Source organism: Triturus cristatus, chromosome 11 (assembly GCF_964204655.1).
Source record: "Triturus cristatus chromosome 11, aTriCri1.1, whole genome shotgun sequence".
NCBI classification, from domain to species: domain Eukaryota; kingdom Metazoa; phylum Chordata; class Amphibia; order Caudata; family Salamandridae; genus Triturus; species Triturus cristatus.
The window spans coordinates 741,600,681-741,624,147 of record NC_140594.1 but is presented as its reverse complement, the minus strand read 5'-3'; the positions used below and the strand labels follow the sequence as shown (position 1 = coordinate 741,624,147).

At 45.9% G+C, this 23,467-nt stretch overlaps 1 protein-coding gene across 1 annotated transcript in view; it reads right to left on the bottom strand.

Annotated features, from left to right (window-relative positions):
• LOC146785398 (uncharacterized) overlaps nucleotides 1–23,467 on the bottom strand; it is a 342,389-nt gene that overhangs the window by 231,892 nt on the left and 87,030 nt on the right. Inside the window, exon 4 of the mRNA XM_085633037.1 lies at nucleotides 15,726–15,959. Coding sequence (XP_085489163.1) covers nucleotides 15,726–15,959 — 234 coding nt within the window. The remainder of the gene's footprint in view (nucleotides 1–15,725; nucleotides 15,960–23,467) is intronic.

Below are 23,467 nucleotides of genomic sequence, written 5' to 3'. Positions count from 1 at the left end.
CACCAAGGTCCATTTTACCATCCAGTTTCGAGCCTCACTAAACACAAAACAACAACACAATCCTGCCTAGCTGAGTACTTGGTACAGTGCAAACATGAATGAATTGAAAATCGAACATTCACACAAAAAGATAGACAAAAGCATAATTGGCTTGCTTGCTGCTCAACCGTGTTGTCATAATCATGTGCACATTTTCTTTTCCTGACCTGAGGTAATATGGCATTAACTGAGAGGCTGTTGAGGGCCCTTTCATCTCAAGAGACCAGTGAGTTCAGCGGGTGCACACGTGCCCAATTGTTATGTGTATATTTTTTGTCCCCCCACTTCCCCTCACGGAATATGATTTGCCACCAACCGCCACTAGGTATAGCCAACCCTACGTAGGCGGGAATCAATTCCTCAGTGCTACTGCTACGTGCAGCTTCATACTAATGTGGATGAAAATATCAAACAGAAAATGAGTGCTTTCTTTTTATTCTTAATGAGGGTTCTCGGTAAACAATTTGCTTGCGCAACGTTGCATTTCATTAGCCTTTAAACATATTTGAAAAAAGCTTTACAAAGTTAGCTGCATGCGTGCACGCGCACATCAGATCTTCTTGTTTCCTCTCAGGTTTCGTTTTCCCTCACAGCATAACAATAGACTCTAATGACAGTGCCAGCACCTCCCTCGTGCCCGAAGCAGTGAAATAATTGCATTGCACGCACCCCAGTCTCGGTGTTCATGGCCATGGCTAAAATAGGGCACGGTATGCATCGTCCAGACCTGGGCCATTTTAAGACAGGGTCGTGGTTGGCAGTCGCAGTACTCACGGGGATGGGGGGCCGAGGGAGAAAATTTTCAAAATGAAAACTTACCTGACCGCGTCTGCGGGCTCTGCTCCTGGTCCGCGTTGGCAATGGCGCCTCTTGGAACAGGACTAGAGTGACAAGTGGAGAAGTGTGGCTCAATGATTAGAGCGGCAGACCCTGATGCAGAGGTCTAGCCTGGGACCAGGGTTCAATTCCCCGCCTCGGCGGGTCTTGGGCTCAAAAATTCCACGGACCTGATAATTCTCGCCTCGGTGCCATTCCAATCATGGAGTCCCACTCTGCAACTCTGGGCAATAGCTTGCTTAATCTCCACAACGGCCCCCACAACGCTAAGGATGACTGGCCTCCACCTTGGGGGTGCCCAGGAGTGGATGCCTCACAGGGAAAGCCAGGATGGGTTCCACAGCGGTACTCGTACAAGCGCCTTGAGACCCTTGCGGGTGAGTAGTGCGCTATACAAGTATCAATTTACAATTTACATTTACAACCCCTCAGCCAATCCTGGCGCTGCTGCAGCGCCAGGATTGGCTTAGGGCACGGTTGCTCTTTGCCCGCTGCCTGCCCATTAGGAGACTGAGGGGCTCCGCATGGGCAAGCCAGTGGAAGCGCATGACTGGGCACGGGTGAAAAATTCGCTCACCTTCCCCACTCATGTGCACTTGTGCTGCTGCCTGTCCTGGCTGGTCTGACAATGCATGTCAGTCAACATGACGCTGGACCGCCCACCCTCTTCAGACTCTGAAGGGGGTGGGCAGTCCGACGTCATGCTGACTGACATGATTGTCAGTTCTCCCTCGGCGATCTGAACTTAAGTAAACTAAGTTCAGAGATGCCGAGGGAGCTTGTGGGCGCGGGCAGGGGGGCAACGCCCCAACGCCCCCAATGGACGCACCGCCACTGAGCTTAATAATTAAAATGCCACCGTTTTTCTACAAGGACATGCAGTTTCTCTTGTTCCTCCGGGACACATTCTCTACCACCGTAGCCCCTCTAGATCTCGGGGAAGATCATTAAGGGCAGCTTCCTGTTGCTGGATGTCGGAGCGCAGCTGAGCATGGACCATGGTTTTGCTGGAGATACAAAATCGCGGAACCATCATCTTCATGGCCTCCCATTCCACACCTGGCAAAGAGACCCCGCATTATCAAGCCAATAACTAGATCTTCATTTGCCCAGAGAGGACCGGCAGGCATGACCCTCGAGCATTGTAGAATCCAGGCACCAGGTGACGACCTCCGGCCTGTGTGGGGACCACATGAAAGAACACAGCAAAGGGGAGTGGTCGGAATAGGTCTTCATCAGATATACAGCGTCAACCATCTTACAATATAATGCCACACCAGAACTAAAGGAGTATTCACGGGTCTCTGGGTTCCTTGGTCTTCAGCAATCAATGAGGTCCTGCTGGGCAGCCTAGGAGTGGTCAACCTCTGCCAGTTTATGCGCCTATGCTGTATTATGTGGGTGGGGGTCTGTCCAGGCCCAGATCTGCAACACAATTAAAGTGGCTCCCCACTAGTTTCAGCTAAGATGTCATTAATGATAAAAAAGGGCTAGACTAATCAAAAAGTCCGATGGTCTACATTTGGGGCATAAGCATTTAAGAGGGCAACATCTGTACCATCTACACGGCCTAGCACTAACACATGGTCTGTTATTGCTCAATATAAATGAAAAGGCACCCATGGCCGGACCTAAACAAGCGCACCATGTGCAAAGACAGAATAATCGGTGTCATCTAATTGACCCCTCCATCGCCTGCACAAGGTGAATCCCTTTGGGTCTGTAAAGTGGGCTTCCAGCAGGAAAGTTGTTGCAAAGTCATCCTTGTGCCCTGGGCACCCCTCATTTATTTGCTTACTGGTGGTAACTGACTCTGACTGTCCCTGGGCTCTGCCTAACATGCCCAGGGCTAATATAATGCTGAAAAGACACTTCAAATACATTGAAAACAGCTACATAGATTATGGTACACTATGGGTTAGGGCATCCCTATGATTGGCATGGCCTCCTCTATAAGGCCATAGTACATATTAAGGCAGGGTGATCAAAACTACCTGTTAGAAAGTGGCTCTGTATATACTGCACCAAAGTAAGGTTCAGTGTGTACAGAGTCCAACAGTCCCCAGAGGTTTGGCAGAGGTTAAAGTTAGATATAACCTTACTCTCTAAAGTGGTAGCTTGGTCGAGCAATAAGGCAGTATCAGAGGACAGTGTAAAGCATTTGTTGTACACACTCAGTCAGCAAATGGTCTCACACACTCAAGAACTGAACTCTAGGCCAATTGTTTTGTATATAAAAATATATTGTTGTTTTATTTTAGAACCACAAGTAGGTATAAAAATACTTTCTCAGAATGAGATGCTATAGTTGAATACTTTCAATAAGCAATAGACTTTTCAATGCAATAGATACAGTTGTTGCAATATGCAACACAATCCTAGCACAATAATAACATTGAGCTCAATGGGAATTTTAAGTAAATGCAATATCAATTACTTTTCGTATGTTTTTCTTACTCAGGGATGGATCTTGGATTCAGCCCTGGTGCATCTCCTTTAAACAGTTGGAAGAAATCGTTTATAGTCAACAGACGATTTTTAAGGAATATTTGTAAGTTGCAAAAAACGACACTTAGAAGAATTTCTGGTGAAAACCAGGCAATGTTACCCTATGGAGGAAAATCAGGTAATCGGAAAACCAACCAGGTAATGTTATCCTATGGAGGAAAATCAGGTTATCGGAAAACCACAGTTATAGTTACTTTTCAGTTTCAGTGCTGGGCACCAGGATCCAGCACTGGGATCTCTCCTGATAACAGGTGAGTAATTTCGTTTTCGTTGATCGGATGATTTTTAGTGAATATTTTAAAGTTTCAAAACTCGACACTTAAAAAAATTCCAAGTGAAAACCAGTCAATGTTACCCTATGGAGAAACTGTGAGTTATCGGCTTTCAGGTAAGTACTCGACTGGCAGAGTTAAGGTTCTGAGGTTAGACTCAGGGGTCTCCCAGGTGAAGGTAGGTACAGTAGTTATACCCTCAGCGGCACAGGGGCAGCCGTGTGCAGAGAGAGTAGGCCCAATGTTAGCCTATGGCAGGTCGGAGGCCTTTGATTTGTGGCTGCTAGCAGGCAGGCCACGCGGCTGTGGGAGCGGAGCTCCTGGTCACTTACACAGGGAAATTGGGGAAGTAGATTAGAACAGATGCTGCACTTCCAGGGGCACTTGGGCGGCTGGGTGCAGGGTGCTTTTGGGCCTTCGGGCACCCAATGGATTTCAATGGGAAAGCTGTGAGATGAACAAAGGCTGCAAGCTCGGGGACGGAGATTATTCAGGTGCGACCACCACTTCGAGAGGTAAGTTAGGAAGCTGTAGGTTAGGTAGGCACCCAGGAGTTGGGCAAAGGGGGCCGCAGGGCACCGGGTGCAGGGGTGTCTTTTGGCATTGGGAAATCTTACCCTCTGCTGGTCGTAGTTGGGGGGGTCCCTGGAGTTGAGGCTGCAGGCGTCGTCAAGAGCATTGAGGGAGGTCCTTGGGTGCTGGATTATTGGTCACAGTTGCCGGGGGGACGTCCTCGTGGTCTTTGTTCACTCAGGCACAGACCGGGCCTGGCGGGTGCAGAGTGTGCTGGATTCGTGGTTCCTGGCTGGCACCAGGGGTTGTTGCTGTTTGAGCAGAACCACTGCTCGTGGTAGTCCCAGTCTTTGGATGAGCAAGGCAGTCAGGTCCTACGGGGTTTTTGAGGTTGCTGACCACAGGAGACGCCGGAGTTTAGCAGGAGCAGGTTCGAGGGTCGACAGGCCGTTAGGGCTGGGGCCAAATCAGTTGGTGTCGTCCTCTTGTTAGCAGCTGCACGGCAGGTCTTCTTTCTTCTTGTTCTTCTTTGCAGTTTCATAATCTGGATCTGAGGAAGGACGGTTCAGGGTGCCCCTAAATACTAAATTTAGGGGCGTTACAGGTAGGTAAAGGGCAGGGACCAATGGGTCCCTTCCCTGGGGTGGGTACACCCCCTATCCTGCGACTCTCCAGTGGGAGGGGGGCAGAAGCCTAGTGCTGATTGGGTAAGGCTCCCCATCCTCAAGATGGCGAGAGCCCGGAGTTGTGCTTCACCTCGCCTCCCCCACCTGAGGGGTGGGGTTGGCAGAGGCTGGCACACCCCCTTTCCTCACTTGGGTTTTCCTGCCAGTCTTACCGCCAGAGTGGGGGTCAGAACCAGTGGGTACCAGTTGCTGAGTACAGCAAGTGGTCTGGAGCGGCTCACAAAGGCGGCATGCCTTTGAAGCTTCCCCTGCCCATCCTGGGGGAGGAGGCCTAGCACCTCGCCCCAGGATATGCATTGTTGCAGGCCCACGAGAGCAGATGGCTCTCTACCCAGGGTCAAGCAACATGTCTGCTGGGTGGCAGCCTAGGCAGCCTCTCAGTCAGGACGTGGGTTGTGGGTTAGTTTCAGGGGGCAACTCTAAGTTGCCCTCTGTCGTGCATTTTACATTAAATCCCACACTGGCATCAGTGTCGATTTAATGTGCTGAGAAGTTTGATACCAAAACTTCCCAGTCTTCATTGTAGCCATCATTGGTGCTGTGGAGTTCGTGATGACGACCTCCCAGCACCATATACACTTAATGGCAGCACTGCACTTACAGTGCCCAGGAATGGACCTGGGTACTGTAGGGGTACAGGGCTCATGCACCTGTAGCCACACAACTGGCATAGGGCACCCAGCTAGAGGGGTGACTGAGGTATGCCAGGGCAGTGTGTTGGGGGCATGGCACCCGGGGATGTGTGCCATGTCGACTCGTTGTGTTGTTCTGTGCCAGGACACTCAGCCTGCAAAGGCAGTGTGTGTGTGTCAGGGTACAGGGCCTCTAAGGGTGGCACAATGAGTGCTGCAGCCCTTAGGGGCCTTCTCTGGTCACAGTGCCCTGGGTACCTAGGGTACCATTTACCAGGGGCTGCCATGTGGCCAGAGATGCCAATTGGGTTTAGGTTTCAATACAGTTTTAGGGAAAGGAACACAGGCCCTGGCCACTGATTGGCAGGAGCCCAGGGCACACTCAGTCAAAGTACATCAGCAATTCAGCAAAAAGTGGGGGCATACCATGCAAGAAAGATGGCACTTTCTCACACTACCTCTACGCCCCTAGTATATAATAGGGCATGGCAGTTTAGAGGTCAGAAACTCTTTCTGCACTTGCATGTGTGCACTGCTGAGGCCTAAGATCATTTTAAAAGCAGCTCTGTGTTGCAGTGCTGCTTTTAAAATGCAAATTGTGCCCAACCTCAACTTTGGTGTTTGGGGCACTTATAAAATTAATAAACTACAATATTGTGAAATATTAGATATCCCCAGGGTCTACCCTAGGTGTCCTAGGGGTGGTGGTGGTGGTGGGTGGGGGGGTCAGGCATTTATAAAGAGGACCCTTATAAAGTCGGTTTTATATGAATTGGGTTTAGTGAAATTGCACATTTCACTCCCCACATTGTAGTAAAGTGCTTTCCAAACTTGACTTTTGTGCTAGGAGCACTGTAGAGAGAGAATCTGCAACATTGCTTTCATATTCAGAATCCCTAAGATCTCCGCTGGGTGTTCCAGGGGTGAGGGGGTCCTGTAGATATAGGCAGGGTCCTCATAAAATATGTTTTATATGCCCTGGTGTTGGAGAAATTGTCAAATTCATTTTCCCCATTGCAATCCCCAGCCACATAGGTTAACATGGCAAAAAGTTATTAACTAATAATTCCCACCAGCAAAAAATTCAAGGACTTACTAGAATGGTATTGATACATCCAACAAAATGCTATTGTTGAATTTATCCTAAAACGTACAGACAAGAAGTTATAAGACTTTCTTGTCTGTAAGCAAAAATCCAGCCTTACAGTGCTCTGTCCTGATTGGCCAGTTAAGTGGTTTAGCCAGGCTGCTTTGAAGAGATGATAAGTAGCTCCTGGGGTTAAGGAGCCATTCTGGGAGGAGAGAGATCTGCTACAAAGGAATGCCAGAGCCGGGGGGATGGGTCGTAAACAATAATCTTCAATAGAAGGAGGACACAGGCAGGTGAAACCATTTACATTTACACCACTCGTATTTGCCACACTTTGGGGGAAATGGTCATGCTCTGGAGTTCATCCTGCGCCTTATTGGACAGGAGAGCCCTCCTGTGTGACCTCAGAGAACACTGAATAAGTATCTGAGAGGGGAAGTGCCTCTCAGCTCTACTGCTTGAAACTGAGAGAAGAAGAAAGATTGCCAAGCCGGGAACTTGATTTGCACCATCAAGCCCTGCACTATGAAAAGACTGTGCCTGCTGCATTATCTGAAACTACAGCACTTTAGATGTGCCTTGCTTCAAGAGGAATAAAGAGTGGACACTAAGCTGGAAATTTGATTTGCACCATTAGGCACTGCATTCTGACTGACTGCGCCTGCTGCAATATCTGGAACTACAGCCCTTTGGATGCACCTTGTTGCAAGAGGAACAAAGAGTGGGCTTCCTGAAAGCTACAGGTTTACAGAGCTCGCCTGCATCAGCTCCACCAAGAGTGCCCTGCCTGGATTGTATCCCGTGGACTTTTAAGAGGGTAGTCCAGGTGCTTTGTTGGAATTTTGGTTCCAACCTTTCAAGGACCATCTTGGAGATTACAGACCCTTGGATTGTGTTTTGGACACTTTGGACCCTCAAGTGGAACTTCAAGAAGAAGTTCCTGAAGTTTCGGAAACTGGTTTGGTGAACATTTGTGAAAAAGCTCTGCACATTCCATGTGATCAGTCTAATCAAGGTCACCATGAGGTCTGTTCCAGGCATACTGCTATCCAGCTCTCCCAACCCCGTCTAGTCAGACTAGGCATCTCATACCAAACACATAACAGATCAGTTGGTGCTATATGTACCCCATTAAATGAAAAAAGGAAAAATAACACAACACAATAAAAAACAATCAATGAACACATCCAAATCATGAACCCACAGCACCCTCCCCGCCCCCAAGAACTGGGACATACAACATCCTGTCCAAACAAAGAATAACACAGGGCCCACTAGGGAGCCAATGGAACAGCAGGACGTACTAATTCTGTAACAGAGTGGGAATGAAACAACCAAGTCCAGAGGAGGGAAGAGACGAGCAAGTAAGCAGACTGATATAGTGGGATGGTACGTGCAGAATCCTCACCGCACAGCTCCCCCACCAGCCCATGTAAATCACGAAACAGTAGAAATCAACACCAGTTATACTCATGCAGCCACAACTACTCCACTGCACATGGAAAGCAATGATCTACTGCTCAGTGAATGCCCATCAAATGTCTGTCATACAAGTTCCTCTGTCGTGCCCGGGGAAACCCCTGGTAAGATATCCTCCAGACCCAGGAGACCACAGAGTCCTCCGAGTTGATAGTGGAACTGCGATGGGTAGAGGATGATTGATGCAAGGAGTCCTCGCTCACTCCAAGAGATGCAGCCCTCTCCACTGCCCTTGTTCATTTTAATGCTGCTAGCAATTTAGAGGGCCAGTTCAGCCCGCTACGGAGGGATCTCTGCTTCCGGCACTCTGGCTCCTCCGGGCATACAGTGCCTTGGTCTTATGAGTTTAACCAATCCCAAGCTGCCGGTGGGTCTGTGAAGAAGTGCACTTGATTCTTTGTCTGGATTCTTAGCTGGGCTGGGTATAGCAGGGAATAAAGCTAGCCCAAGTCACACAGCTTCTTTTTTACTGCAAGAAACAAGGCCCTGGAGGGTAAAGTCCAGAAACAAAGAGACGTTGGCCTTTTCCACCACAAACAGCCCATGTGCGGAGGCCTGCTGCAAAAGACAGTCTCTATTCTGGAAGTGAAGGAAGCAAACTATCACTAGGTGGGCAAGGCCCTTTGACGGGGAGGCTACACGGGCATACAGTGAGTCTATGCAAGCACTACTAAGGCGTAGTACTTGAATATGCCCTCTGGGGCCACTACTTCCTGGAGTCAGTCCTCGAGGTAGATGCGCAAGGAGTTGCCATTGATGTACTCTGGGAGGCCCACCGCTTGGATGTTGTTCTGGAGGGCCCTACCCTCTTGATCGTCCAGTCAAGCCCCGAATCACCTCGTTTGGGCTTCTAGTTCTGTGAGGTGACCATCTGTAGACTGCACAGCTGGTGCAAGTGACTACGCTGTGACCTCCAATAGCATCCTGGAGTCCTCCTGGTTAAGGCCAAGTTCCGCTGCTATGAAATCAATTTTCACTTGATCCCTTACTGGAAAGCGCTCATGGGTTCATCCTCCTTGACTCAGTGTGTGCAGCCCATGGTGCACCCAACAAAAAAAACAGGTATATAATGAGAAGAATCACTATTGCAAGTACTAGGATGGGCAGATCTCCACAATCGGCCTGCGATGTCACTGTTCTGATGCTGGCAGGAAACGTGGCACTGGTGTCGGTCTAGGACGCCTTAAGCGACCTCACCAACAGTCACCAGTGAGGACCTTCGAACACTGAAGGAAAGCACATTGCCCAAACAGCTCAGCTGACAAATTCCCTGAAAGCAACTGAGGTTTAGAGACCGCTCCAAAGGAGTCCCACAAACCAGCGTCAAGGGGGTGACCAGCTGACCAGCACATGGTCAAGGTCTGGAGGCAACTCAAGCTGCCACAATCAACCTGACAGCGAGCCAGGAGGGTAGCAGGAGCTAGACATCCCCCCGCAACTTCCAGGGATGGCCACAAGTTGCCCAGGAGCTGCCCAGCATTGCCATCACCCTAGGAACTAAAAGCGGCAAGGTGAACTCCATTGCCACCCCAGGTGTCGGAACCTCAAAGCGATGGCGTCAGGGGTAGCCACAGTCAGAAGGAGGTCATCCAGTCACCAGGCGTCCACAGGAGAGAGGGTGGAGCCACACAGCAACAGTCAGGGATGGGCAAATTGCTCTCCTCACAATATGAACACCCCCTCCTACTCACCTGCAGTATTGAGCACTCCATCACAGCAGAGGTGGGCACAGGTAGCTGTAGGCAGGCTCCTGACCTCTGGGTGAATTCAGTGCTGTCGCAGGGCCAGGGATGGGGCAGTCACTCTAATGGCGCACCAGAAATATTCTGCATTAGAATTCAGAGAGCAGGAGCTGACTCCTCTATTGCCTCCTCAGTATTCACAAAGTCAGTTGGTCCCCGGTTCTCTTTAAATCTTGAGGTGCTGTCTCCAATCAGGCTTACCTCCCTTGCAGCATAGGTGCCCTGGGACCCCCACCTTGGTCTGCAACACCGCTCGTGCCGGCGGCCTCCCCAAAGAAAAGGCCACCCAAAGTTAGGCGGGGCCCACCGCACAAGGAATGAAGACTCCACCCACTCATGGGCCCCGTCACCACTCTATGCGGGGGCTGCAGTAAATATCCAAATGTGGCTCCCTCCATGGTCAGGTGGCTGCGGTAGTGTCACTGGGCCCCCCTGGGAGCACAATCCTTACTCAGAGCAGGCGACACTTCCTCAGCACAACCCTGCTAACAGAGAGGGCCGCCATCTTTGAGAGCAAGGGAGTTGCACCCAGGCCAGAATCAGTGCCTCTAGCAAAGGTGGCATAGCCCCACCAGTTTCTGATGGCACTTCTGGGAGTTTTACTCCCCAAGGACTGTCCGGTGGGGCTCCAGAGCGGCAGTATGGCAACTGCAGTAGGCCGGGGCATTGCAGTCGGCTAGGAGCTCAAGCTGCCCGCATCCTCACGGCATGGCAGCAACCTCTGCCCCTGCCATATTATACTTATAAAACTGCCCTCCACACTCTGTATTGAATATCGTTCTCTTTACTATTCCATGCACTAAAGCCTGAACACATTTGTAGATAACAGTTAAAAAATATAGCATACCAAGGCCACAATTAGTTGTCAGTCGGAATTGAGTGTTGGGGATACCAAGTGGTCAGAAAAATCGTTACTCTGAGCTCAATCCTTCCTTGTTTCAGTCCTTACTCCTTGAGGTTGCCCTTTCAACTGGAAAGTATTTGCTTATCGTAGCTAATGGAAAATATAACAAAAATATACTTTCAACGCACACAACCTTTCCCCCTGGGTAGATTCCGCCTCTTCCTTATCAAAGAAAGCTAGCTCTCTTCCTCTACACTCCTGTTACTAGTGGTTCCTCAATATTGTGGTCAGTAAAAAGGAAGCGAGGGAGGGAATTAAGGACTGTGATGAGGGGGACTTGGGCTCAGAATAGTGAAGATTACCAGTGAATAAATGGGTCATTACCTCCTCACCTGTCTTTCACATCCCATTCCTTACTACACGAGGACACACCAAAGCTGAAGAGAGTAGATATGACCACAAGGATTAAAGTGTGACAAAAGCCACAACCAATACCATAATATGAGAAACATAAAATAATTACCTTCCACAAGAGAAGAATACACCTTCGACTCAGTTAAAAGGGATTAAAAAAATTGAGTTACCTAATTTTGAGGATAATGTTGCTCCCACTTCCAACCTTTAATGAACCATAAAGGTTTGAGGAGTCACCAACTTTGCAGCATTAAAGATTTCTCTTATGGAATCCACCACTAGACTGCGAATGAAGAATGCACTGCCCAACTAGACCTATTTTATGCATTACTAAGAAACTCTACATCTGCAGACCAAAAGTGACAAACAAAAAAATCTTCTTTCCTTAAAAACGCTATCCTTTCTAGGTATGTTGAAAGTGTTCTGTGCATATCTAAATCGTGCAAAAATACCTACTTTTCTGAGGAAGGAAATGGACAATAAACAGGAAGCACTAGGTCTTGCAAGAGATGAAAATCAGATGGAACTTTAGGTGCAAAAGACGGGTCTGGATGCAGGATTACCTCGCCTGGAAAAACAACATAAGACAGAAGCAGTAGACAACAATGACCTTAACTCCACCAAGCAACGACTAGAAAAGATTGCATCTTAAAAACTAACCTTAGATGCGAGGAATTTGAAAATGACTTTGTCTTGGATTTCAAATGGACCTTCCTGAAGGACTTGAAGAACTAGTTAAAGTTCTCAAGGAGGACTGGAGAATGAACTATTGGCATTCTGAGAGAAAAATCTTAAGGAGTTTAGAGGCAAGCTCAGATATCTCATGAACCTTATGACCCCTAAAGACTGAAATGACAGCTCACTGAGTCCTGACTGTTGTAACGACCATACATAAGAGAAATTCACCCCTCAAAATACCCTGGATTCTAACTGTCTCACAGGAAGATGCTTGAAAACCTTTTGACGCACACCAGGACTCAAAATTATGCCAGGGACAACCATAGTGCTTCACATTCTCAGGCCTCCTAAATTGCTGGATAGATATAACTACTGCGTCTAAACACAACTGACTTTGTAACCTCTGCCTCTCAAGCTCCAAACCCCCAATCTTAGATGATAAGGAGAAGTATGGGGGAGCAGAGGATTCCTCAGGGGCAGTAAAAGAGTCAGAAATGGCCAGTATCAACAGGGTGATTGTTGAATGAGCAGAGGAAACTACAGCCCATTGGCCAACATGGTGCCACATGAAGGTCCTGAGCATGATCCTACCTTATCTTTCAAAGAACCTGAGAAATTAATGGGACACGAGGAAACTCATAAAGGAGACCCTCTGGCCAATGTATGGGAGTACATCCACCCCTCAGGCCTCCTGACATGAAATTAGAGAGAAGACCCTTGGGATCAGAGCAGTCTCTCTTGTTACAATTATTCCGACCAGGGGTGACTGAATTTGGCTATAAACTCCTGAAATTATTATGTGGCAAAGAGTCAGGTCACCAAGAAAGGAAAGGTCAGACTGTGATGACTAGAATGCCCATATTCCTGCTCTGAATGACATACAGCTCTCAGAGTTGAGAGAAAATTCTTTGTCAAGAACCTGAATGAACTATGGCAGCAGGCTTTGGCACCTGATTGTCTGTGCTTGCACAAATGGACAGACCTTTTATCTGAAGAGCAAAGTACAGAAGGGAACACTGCACTGCTATCAACTCTTTCCAGTTCTTTGAGAATTTCCCATCTCTTTCCACAACCAGAGAACCCAGGCTACAGTGTAACCCAAGACTGATACTCATCCTATACTGATGGCACCTGTTGTTAGAACTAAGGGAAGGATGTACCACAGAGACAGTCCCTTGCTCATAATTTGAGTAGCCAACCCCCACTGGGGGAGCTGCATTTCTGGGAAGCAACTAGAATCCACTCTTTGTAATTCTCTGTAGATTAACTCCGACACAAGGGAACACTTGAGGGCATTCTGCAGGTCTCCCTGGAGTCTTAACCAGTCTCTTGCCATTGGTCTTTCCTGGGGTAAGAGATTAGTGAGATTAGATCTCTGTTTCTGTGTTCTTTCTTCTGTAAGAAAGACCTGATGTACTTTCAAGTGAACATTAATCCACTATACTGCAGCATCTGAGCAGGAGTTTAGAGAGCCTTGGTCTTGCATAAAAAGAAACCACATTCTTGAAAGACATTGCATACTCTCTTACATCTCTTTGAAAAAAAGGTAGAGATTAGCCAATCAACCACATGCGGGGACACCTGGGAATGCTATCCCCACCCTACCTAGTATTGGTACAACTGTTGCTTTTGAAAGCAGTTTTACTATTCCCTGAAGGAGAGCGAATGATGAATGGGACAAGCCAAAAGAGGATATAGTCAAAAACAAAATGGGTGGTCGCTCTTTGAATTAAATTTGGTAACCACCCATTATGATAGCTAACATCTGCTGGCATGAGGCTGAAACTTTCAAGCCTTATAAAAAGTTATGTTGTCCCTCCCCGACTGCCAGCTTTTGTTGGAGGAAGGGTGGAGCTAACTGAAGACTGTTGCCAAGACATTTTTAGCAGATGTGGCCACACACCCGTAACTCCTACCACAAGAGGACTAGAAAGATCCCCTGGTATGTGCAGCTGACCATACTTTTGTTGTACCTCAGCCTAGCCCTCTAAAGGCAGGATGACCTGGAGGCATTGCCTCTAATCTTGCACTGACTTCTTAAATAGGTCTTCAAGCTAAGGTCCAAACCTTTAGAATCGGTGATGGGCATGTGCATAAGCAGTCTCTTTTGAGTACTGTCCACCTTCTATGACCTTATGAATATGTGTCACTGTACAGCTATGGCAGATCCTGAAACTGCTGTAGCTGCACATACACAGTCAAATGGCAAATTAGCTAGGAATCTGACTTGTTGCTCCATCAGTGGGACTGCAGATTTTAACCTGTGTCATTTCGTCAGCCAAGACCTGAAAACCTCTCAACAGAGATTGGAATATATATATGTGATGTATTTGTTCACTCTGACTGTAGATTTGTAAGTTGAATATGCCCTCATCAACTATACTATCCATCTGATCAGAGGGAAAGCTATTCTCTGATATAATTGTAAATTGGGATGAAAGACCAATTTTCAAAAAGTCATTTGTCATCATCGAAGGAAATTCCTCATCATATTTGCACCTTGGGTGCCGCTTGAGAAGGAGACTTGGAAAGGTGTCTTCCCCACTTCATTTAGATTCTCTAGATATACCCCCATGAGTGGGAGGAACTCCAGGCTCTTTCCTGTGATACTGCGTAAACAAATCTTCATCGTTATCTACTTGAGTCTGATCTGGGAAATTCAAGTTGGTGCAAGGAGGCTTAAGCTCCCATGACAGTGCTGTTCCTCGAGCAAATTGACCAGAGACCTCTTGCTCTTCATCATGGTCCTCACTGTCTGCCATGTAATCCATTCTAGGTATTTTTAAAGGAGATGTTTCTCTGTCTTTTAATGCAGCAGATAATAGCTTGTTAGATCATCTGTTGCAAAGTTTTCATAGTTGGTAACCCCCAGGGTTTGTTGCTGTTCATGAGCAGAAAAAGGAGTAGGAGAGGATTCATTGCAATGAGGTATTTTCTTTGCACACTTGTGTCGTTCCCTCCTACTGGTACGACAACCCAAGATAAACTAAACAAACATAAACAAGGCCCGCAATTTTGACAGTGCTTAGACACAGAATCTATTTGCCATTCAGTGATGAGCTATATTCGTTGGACGTTGAGAATCAGAAAGAAGTACACCTTCAAAGAGGGCCAATGAAAAATTGTTCAATAGTTTCATACTTAATTAGATGTTTTATACTTATAACAGAGGTGAAGGCCCCCTTCTTGCTTATAACATTGCAGAACCTTGTCTGAAGTTTTTGTTATGAGGTCAATTATTACAAAATACCTGTATTTATGAAATTGAACTTATTTTTCCTTTATGTAATGATTTTTAATGTGTTTTTACATAGATGATCTTTTATGCGCTTTTGTTTTTAAAATTTACCAAATAAAGTGTGTTTGGCTGACTGACTGATATTATTTCCATGGAAACAAGCTGTCTTGTTAGTATGAGTACTTCCTGCGAGACTGACTCCCCAAAATATGCAATATCAGAAGCAGCTTGTGTAAAAAATACAAAATTGTCTCAGGCCTCTCAATGGCCCAAAGAGTTACCTAATTCAAGCAGACATGGGAAGCACTAGGACCTATATCAGCAGTCATTAACCAAGATCCGTAAGGTGGATCCTGAATGAATCCATTATACAAGATAAATGGACTTACCTTTACATGGGAAACTGCATACCTGCAACAAAAGAACCAACAGACAGGGAAGTAAGGAGCAGGAATGCTTCCATTCCAGCATAGGAAAGAGGCGGAGCCTATCCAGGGGAGAAGGATGAGTTGTGTTGGAAGTACATTTTTGTTATATTTTCCTTTAGCCAAGGTAAGCAAATTCAGTGCCGTGGAGAGCGCAACCCCAGGTAGTACGTTTTGGGACAAGGAAGTAATCAAAGTGTAAATTTGACGCAAAAGAAAATGCATACAATTGTGTTTCCATCACAGATGCATGAAAAATATTCCCTCTGTGCATGGTTTACAGCATGTTAGCAAAAATTTGCATTTTTCTTTCAAAATATGGGAATACCTTATAAGGGTCACTCCATTCTCCTCTACCGGCGCTGTTGATGGCTCGCACTCTGAACAGGTATTCTGAATTTGCATTGAGTTCTGTTGCCTTGAAGACCTCTTGCTTGATCCCAGAGAAGAGGCCTGACTGGTCTCGGGGAAAGGACTGGCCTTTGTTGATGGACATAAGCTGTTGAATTTGCACCTCGTAATACTTCAAAACTTTGTCCTCACAAAGAGGCGCCCAGAAGATCTGAAACGAGAAGGCGAGGATGACAAATAAACAGAAGATAATCTGAAAACGATTGGTTGCATGAAGATGGTGTTTTGCAAACAACTATTACTATGTTAGAAGTAGGAAGGTTTAGGTCGCACATCGATATCAATTGACATAAAGTGAACAGATTTATGATTGAACTGTGGGTGGTTGCTCACAAGCAACCAGAAGGGTCAAGAGAGAAGTGAACGAACAGAAGAGTTCCTAACAATAGAAACTTGAGTTTGTGGCACACCATTCATAAGTCCTATAAAAATAAAACATAAGAAATAAGAGTATAAATTACAGATATCAATGTAATACTTGATTGCTTTTTTAATTTTTTCTTATTTGGTCTAGATGAAAACGATATAATTGTTCAAATTAGGTACACTTCATTAGTGATCACAGAGACAACAGCCACAGCCAACACGTGTTTTGTCCCTTGTATCGGTCTTTTTCAAGGCTGTAAAGGTTGGGGAAAAAGCATCTTGAGGGCTGAAACACGTGTTAGGGCCATGCATTTCAGGGTAAAAATACCTGCCGGAGATATTAAATTTATATTGATGCAGGAAATGGCTTCTCGAGCATTGCACACAATTGGAAATTGTAGCTAGCCGGTGTCATATTTATGGCAATAGACCATCATGAGAATTAACTGAACTAACTCCTAAAACTGCTTTCCATTTTTTTAGCCTATGAACCTGACTAATAAAGTAGTTTGATTGGAATTCACACAATCTTCCACTAGCATAATGCTTTAGTTACGTCATCATTTTTAACAACCGAAGAAGACAGTGAAATTAAATCTTTTTTGTACTGGGGTGATTGTACCTTCTGATTCTGACTTCTTGAGGTTATAATGGGGGTATGATGTGTGTGCCGTTTTATCGTACCGAAAATGTATTTTTTCCCCATTACTGAGCTCTTTACCCAGCGTGTTTTTCTCAAGGCAATACTCTGAGAAATTTATGCAGAGATAAACTGAAGGATTTGAAAACAAAATGTGGAATGTCGAATTGCAAAATACTGATCAAAAAGTACCCCTTCTGGAGCGTCTAGCGCCATCTTGAAGGATTATGCAGAACCAATGATACACAGCAATTATACACTACCCCTATTGGAGTGGGAAGGGCAAATGAACCCTTTTCTTTATACAACCCTCACCCACTCTAGTAGTGGCATGCTCCATCATTAGGTTCACCCTGACTCCTAAAGATCAGGTTGAGCTCGACCATATTTCAGGGAGCTCTTATGAAGTAGTTTTGTAAGGGGACGTAACATTAAAGATAAAATTCCTCACCCACACCAAAGTATTCCTTTATTAATGGGGTGGGTGGTAAGGTTAAAATTTGAACACTATGAGGGTGTAAGGATCTGATAGTCCTATGACCCCATAACACCAACATTTTCAGTCTTGTTCTACAGGCCTATCTGAGGTACTGGGCTTTCGTCAGGGTGAGTTAGTAAAGAGGTCAATCCACCATTGACATGTCTAATGTGTGGATTTTTGAGTAAGCATGCAATTTACCACGCACAAGACTTGTAATACGTGTCTCTTTTGGGTATTACCTGAAACAGAATATGTAATAGAAAGAGTCAGTGTCATAAGTGTGGTCAGATAAATGATACTGGGGTGGAACCCACCCAAAACGTCGTATGTCTCATTCGGTCCCAACAACGTATGCACTATTGCATGCCAGTACTGGTGCATGTGAAGTAAAACCCACTTTATTGTGATCACCTGCACACTTGTAATGAAAGAAGACAGACACAAAGTGCTATTAACACTTATGATGTGTGGAACACCAGATATATGTTTTTATCTGTGCATAGCTCACCTTGTGAGGTGAAATAATTCTTCAACAAATACAAATGGCCACCATGCAGAAGTCATCAAGTGGTGTTGATGAATGATAATGCAACGGAAAAAAGGCCGGGCTAGTGCCTGGAGGCATGCTTCTAAGTATTAATATTGGATGGGAGCCACTCGACCAAAGTGTTTGGGACAAATGTTCCCATTGGGGCTTGATTTGGGGTCCTGTAGTCAAACTCTGTGGAATTGGGTAAAAAATGAATTTAGAATTAGTTAAGGGTTAAAGTGTAAAATTGTGCATGGGGAGGACCCCATAGTTATGAAATTACAAACTAGAAAACCAAAAAACACTGGCTAATTATCAGCGTGACACATCAGAATTCTAAGACTTACTTCGTCAAGGGGCCCGTCCCCTCACCTACATTCGGCTCAGCTCCCCTGCTTGCAGTGAGGGGTGGCTGCCGGGGGCTGCGATTAATATCCCCCAGGCCCGGCCAGAACGGATGGGATACAATTGGAATCAGGTGCCAGTGCCATGCCTTGCATTCACGTCGGGCGCTGGTAGGAGGAGAGCTGAGCGTGTTTGCGTCAGCACTTTTAAAAAAGAAAGTATTACTGCTAGAGACGCTAGGTTTTTTGGGCACAACATTTGGAAAGTCAATAGAAAAAAATTAATAGAAGAACATTGGAGTTTATATTCAACAACACATGTATTTACAGGGAAATCATCCCTATTGCATTAAAGCTCAGCATCATTGTTTGGGCATTCATTCTGCGCTGGAGTGGGCCTGATGGAAACCCACCCTTAGAACACAGTCATTTTCCTACCCGCACTGATGCGGGCAGGAAAACATATGTTTGTTCCAGCCTGGCGGAAGAAATCATGCCTTCCTTACCTGCAGGAGTGCGGGCATGGAAGGCAAGATAGCTGCCATGTGGATTGTAGGTGCCCCATATGGAACTGGGGCGCCCACCTCTGGCTCCGGGGGATGGGGTCCCCAGGGCACAAGAAGGCTTGGGGAGGGGGATGCGTGAACTCCTCTTCTTTTTAGTTCCCTTTGGCACCGGAATATGGGGTCCTCTGAGCCTAGTAAAGCTTGGGAAGGGGGCCCTGTGGCTACCATACCCTTTTTATTCAAATTTGGCCCTGGTGATGGGCTCTACGGAGCATAATGAGGCTCGGTTAGGGGGCTACCACCCCTCCCATTATTATGTGTTGCTGGGTGGGTGCCGAGGATGGTCACTGGGGCACCCATCTATAATTTAGAGTGGCCCTGGGGATGGGGTTTCTGGGGCAACAATAGACTCGGGGAGGGGCCACCTTCAGAGCCAGGTTATGTTCCCCAGCTCTGAAGAAGAGCATGGACATTGAGTATATGATTGACCCTAAGTCTTTATGAAGCAGCTCAATCCAATGTCCAGACTTGGTTGCTGTCATCAATCAACACAGGGATTTGCTTGTTCTTAAGAGCATTCCTGCATATTGAATATGGGATCCCTGTGGGTTTTCTGGCAGATATGGCTCTTAAGAGTGTGAGAGGCAATATATATACAAGGTAAACCATAAGTATGTACAGAGGAATTCCACTTGTTGTTTTATGATCTTAAGGTGTCTTTTATTAAAGATGCACTCGATTTTCGTATGTAGACAGCCAACGCGGTTTGCCCAGATATGGGCTTCTTCAGGGCGATAGTACAGAGTAGTCAGTTCGCCAGGTAAGTTAAACCAGGTCCAAATTCTAATCAAGTCTGCGTTGGGACAGTTGAAGTAAGAGGAACTAACATTTCAAGTTAGAAGCAAGAATAGTCCAATAGTTTAAGAGGACTCAGGTATTCGCCTTTGTTGATCCGTAGTAGATCCAAGGAGTATTTGCAAGAAGAGCTCCGTATACGAGCCGTGTCCAGTGCCGTCTCATCCCGGCGGGGAAAAGTATATATATTGCCTCTCATACCGTTTTGAATTTATGTTAAACTTTGTGGTCATGTGGCAGCTGACCATCTGAGGTGGGCAATATTTTGTTACTTTTGTGACTAGTCCTGGCAGCGCAATCCTCTTTTATCCGGCTGCCTTTTCTCATATATAGGCTCTTAAGAGTGGTTTAACTCCTGATTGCCCCTTGAGCACTGGCAACAAAATGTGGTTTTAATACTCAGCTCTGTGGAGGAGCATTGAGGACATTGTTCATGTTGTTCTGTATCTCTGTGAGCTTTATATGTCCTTCTCTTCTGGTTATGTGATAAGGTAGAACTGAGTGCATGGGAAAAGCTACCTTAGGCAACACTAAGAAGCTGTGGAAGCCAAACTAAATATCACTTTTCATCAATTTGATAACAAAAGGCTGCTGGAAGCTTAATGTATGTCCACTGTTCCAGGGAGAAAATGGTACAATGTAATTTTGCCTTTGGTGCTAAAAATCCTTGTAATTACTCTAACTCGGTGTCTGCAATGGTTGTGTAAAACAAACATAACACCTGGCTGCAGGAGATGGAACATGAGCATGTTGCTGGTGATTATCACGATCCTAATTGTTGGGGTGGGAAGTAGATTGGGATTACAATTGAGACTGAGATTACAAAGCTCTCCATAGCACCGGCCCTGCCTACCTCAACCACTGCCTATCCTTCTACCATCCAGCAAGACAACTGCGCTCAACCACACCCTCCCTCACACAGATCCCACGCTTCTGCAGAAGAAGGACAGGAGGCTGTTCGTTTTACTACATCACCGCCAAAACCTGGAACGATCTTCTCCAACATATCCGGACCTTTCCTTCCCTACTCAACTTCAGCAACAAACTATAGACGTGGCTCTTCAGCTAGATCCCCTTCTTCCACTCAGTACCCCGCTGAGCTCTGAATCGGCCTACAAATCTGCTCTAGCGCCTGTATACCCTCAACAGAGATGTATCCGTTCTACGAATCTACATAACATACCATTTTTATTTGGCGGTGAAAACCTTGTGTTGGATCTCAGCATTGTCTACAAATTGTGTGGTCTCAAGACCTGATTGTAGCTGCTCCACAACTTCTTCTGTTCAAATAAATGGAATAATAATCCTCATCTCACTTGTCAAGTCTCCTAAAGACCTCAACACTGATGCAGGTATATTTTAACTTTGTCCAGGTAGTGGGAATGACAGTGCAAGAACCAGTGCCCTAGTTGAGAGGATAACCTGGGAAACACTGCCCTTGTGACACACCTTGCTGAGTGATCCTGCAACACAACAGCAGCTTTCCTTTACTCACTGAGGCAAAAAAAAATAAAAAAAATAGCTCTTCAAGTGAGAGATGAGGCATGCTGTGGATCTATGGTAGGTTGGTGTGTGTGTCTACTAAAACTTGAATTGAAAGAATGTGATTTTCAAAATCCAAACACTGAAATTCACCAGTTAGTAACAGAAGTATGACATTCCCAAGCACACAAATGTCGCTGAGAACATCAGACATCACATCACATTGACATCCGTAAAATCACACAGAAGCTCCTCAAGTACACTTTATCTTCACAGTCTGCTATACTAAACATTTGGCCTGATCTAACATAAAAAAATATACTTTGGCTCAAAGTATAAGAATGAGCCCATTGCACGCAGCCTTTATCTGGTAGCTTATATAAAGTGTACTGGGTCCAGGTCATTCCTTTCGGCCACTCCCTGCATTCAATCCCTGCACAACTACAGCCTATACTACACTGGGTCTTTGGCAGGCCTTGGCTTGTGGTCATGCCATATTTCCTTTATCGTACCCACAGGACTTGCTGTATGTTACCTTATGACAAGTGTAACTGTCTCTCAGCATAGGTTCTGGCCATCTTCCTTACATAGCACCAAGCCCCCATGCTCCTACAGCCAACAGCACTTGACTTTCAGAACGCACAGCAGGATCTAGGTGCAGCATAGGGCTTTCAGTCATGCCCTGCCTCGTTTGATGCCTGTAGAATCTACTGTCCATGCGTTCTAGCAAGCTATATTTCAAGGTCCTTTGCAAGACTGGGCTTCACTAGAACGGAAATGGAACCTCTGAAATAAGATCCTTGGTACATCAATTTGCCATCTCTTCATTTGGAGGTGACAGAGAGATGTAGTAATGGTTTCATAGAATGGAGACTGGAATGGCCATTACATATGTGGAGGCAAGCCAGGGTTTGTGGTGGAATCGCAAGCAGGTTGAATGGCTGTTTGAGACGGGGGCACAGGGTGTATGACAAAAAATATTGGTCCAGGCGGGAAAGGGAGAGGAATATCCATTGTCTGGGATTGATGATGGAGGATTTTGCAGTCAAGAGTTTCATGAGTGAAAGGGGTTGCATGGCTTTGTTGAAGATGGACTATGTGTCAGCAGTTCATTGTGTAAGTCGACTAAGAGGAACGAGATCAAAGGATCTAACAGACTTGACAAAAGGTGGTGTTGAAAATTTTGGAGGGTCATGGCAGATCTCGTTCCTACTGGAGCTCGCTTTAGGTCTTGTCAGAGAAATGCTCTGCTAAATGCATACTAGAATGCATTGAGAGAAAGATGGACTGGTGCATGGAACAGGATTTGGATTCCATGGAGGCTTCTTCAGTAAAAGTAGTTCTCTTTTTAGATCCTTTGTTTACAAAAGGTGTATCTTAGAGGACCATTGATCTTTACAGGTCAGCAGTACTAGTTGGACATGATCATAATGATAATATGTTGCTAGGAAAAGATCCTTAATATTGTAGGATAATGAGTATTAAGCTAAATAGATCTTCCAGAAGACAGTAATCAGTTTTATCGCGTTTTAATACATTTTATGTTTGTATCTGGATTGGCTGGAAAATGTATTACAGACCCAGAAAACAGGTGTATTTAAAGTTAGCAACTCTTTAAGGCTTATTATCTTTCAGAAAGGTTTATTGTGTAAGAGCACTGGGTAGTATATATAGAATGTTGAGCTTATTGTAGATGAAGTTTCTTTCACACTGGCTAGAAGGGCAAATACTTTTTCTAAGGTAATCTCATGTCTGTATTTTAGAGAGTAATTATAACTGTGTGTTTTAAGGTGCTTGGTTCAATATGAGACAAGGATGCAGATGTCTGTTCAGATGGTAAATGTTATGTTATGTTATACATTTATTTTTATAGCGCACGGCTACTCCAAAGGAGTGTCCCGGCTCTTTATCAAGGCAGCTCGGAATAAAAACACAACACCATACAGCGAACAACGGAGAAAGAGATAACAGAGATACTAAAGGTTAAAAAGCCAGGTCTTCAGGCTCTTCCTAAAGTGAAGCAGATTAGTAGAGGACCGTAGGGCCAAAGGGAGGGTGTTCCACAACTGAGGGGCCCTCAGACTAAAGGAGCGCCCTCCAGAGCGTGCCTTCCTAATTCGAGGAACCACAGCCAAGAACAGAGATTCGGAACGCAAGGATCTGGCAGGGCGGTAAAAGGCGAGCCTGCGTTGGAGGTATTTCGCGCCCACGCCAGAAAGCGCTTTATGCGCCAGCGTCAGAACTTTGAACATGATCCGCTTCCGGATGGGCAGCCAATGAAGCGACTGCAACAAACCGGAGGCTCCAACTCGCCTATGGAGGCCAAAAATAGCGCAAGCTGCAGCGTTCTGCACAACCTGCAGCCGCTGAACAAGATAGTCCGGGAGACCACTGTACAGGAAATTAGCGTAGTCCAATCTGGAACCAACCAAGGCCTGTACAGTGATCTTTCTGGG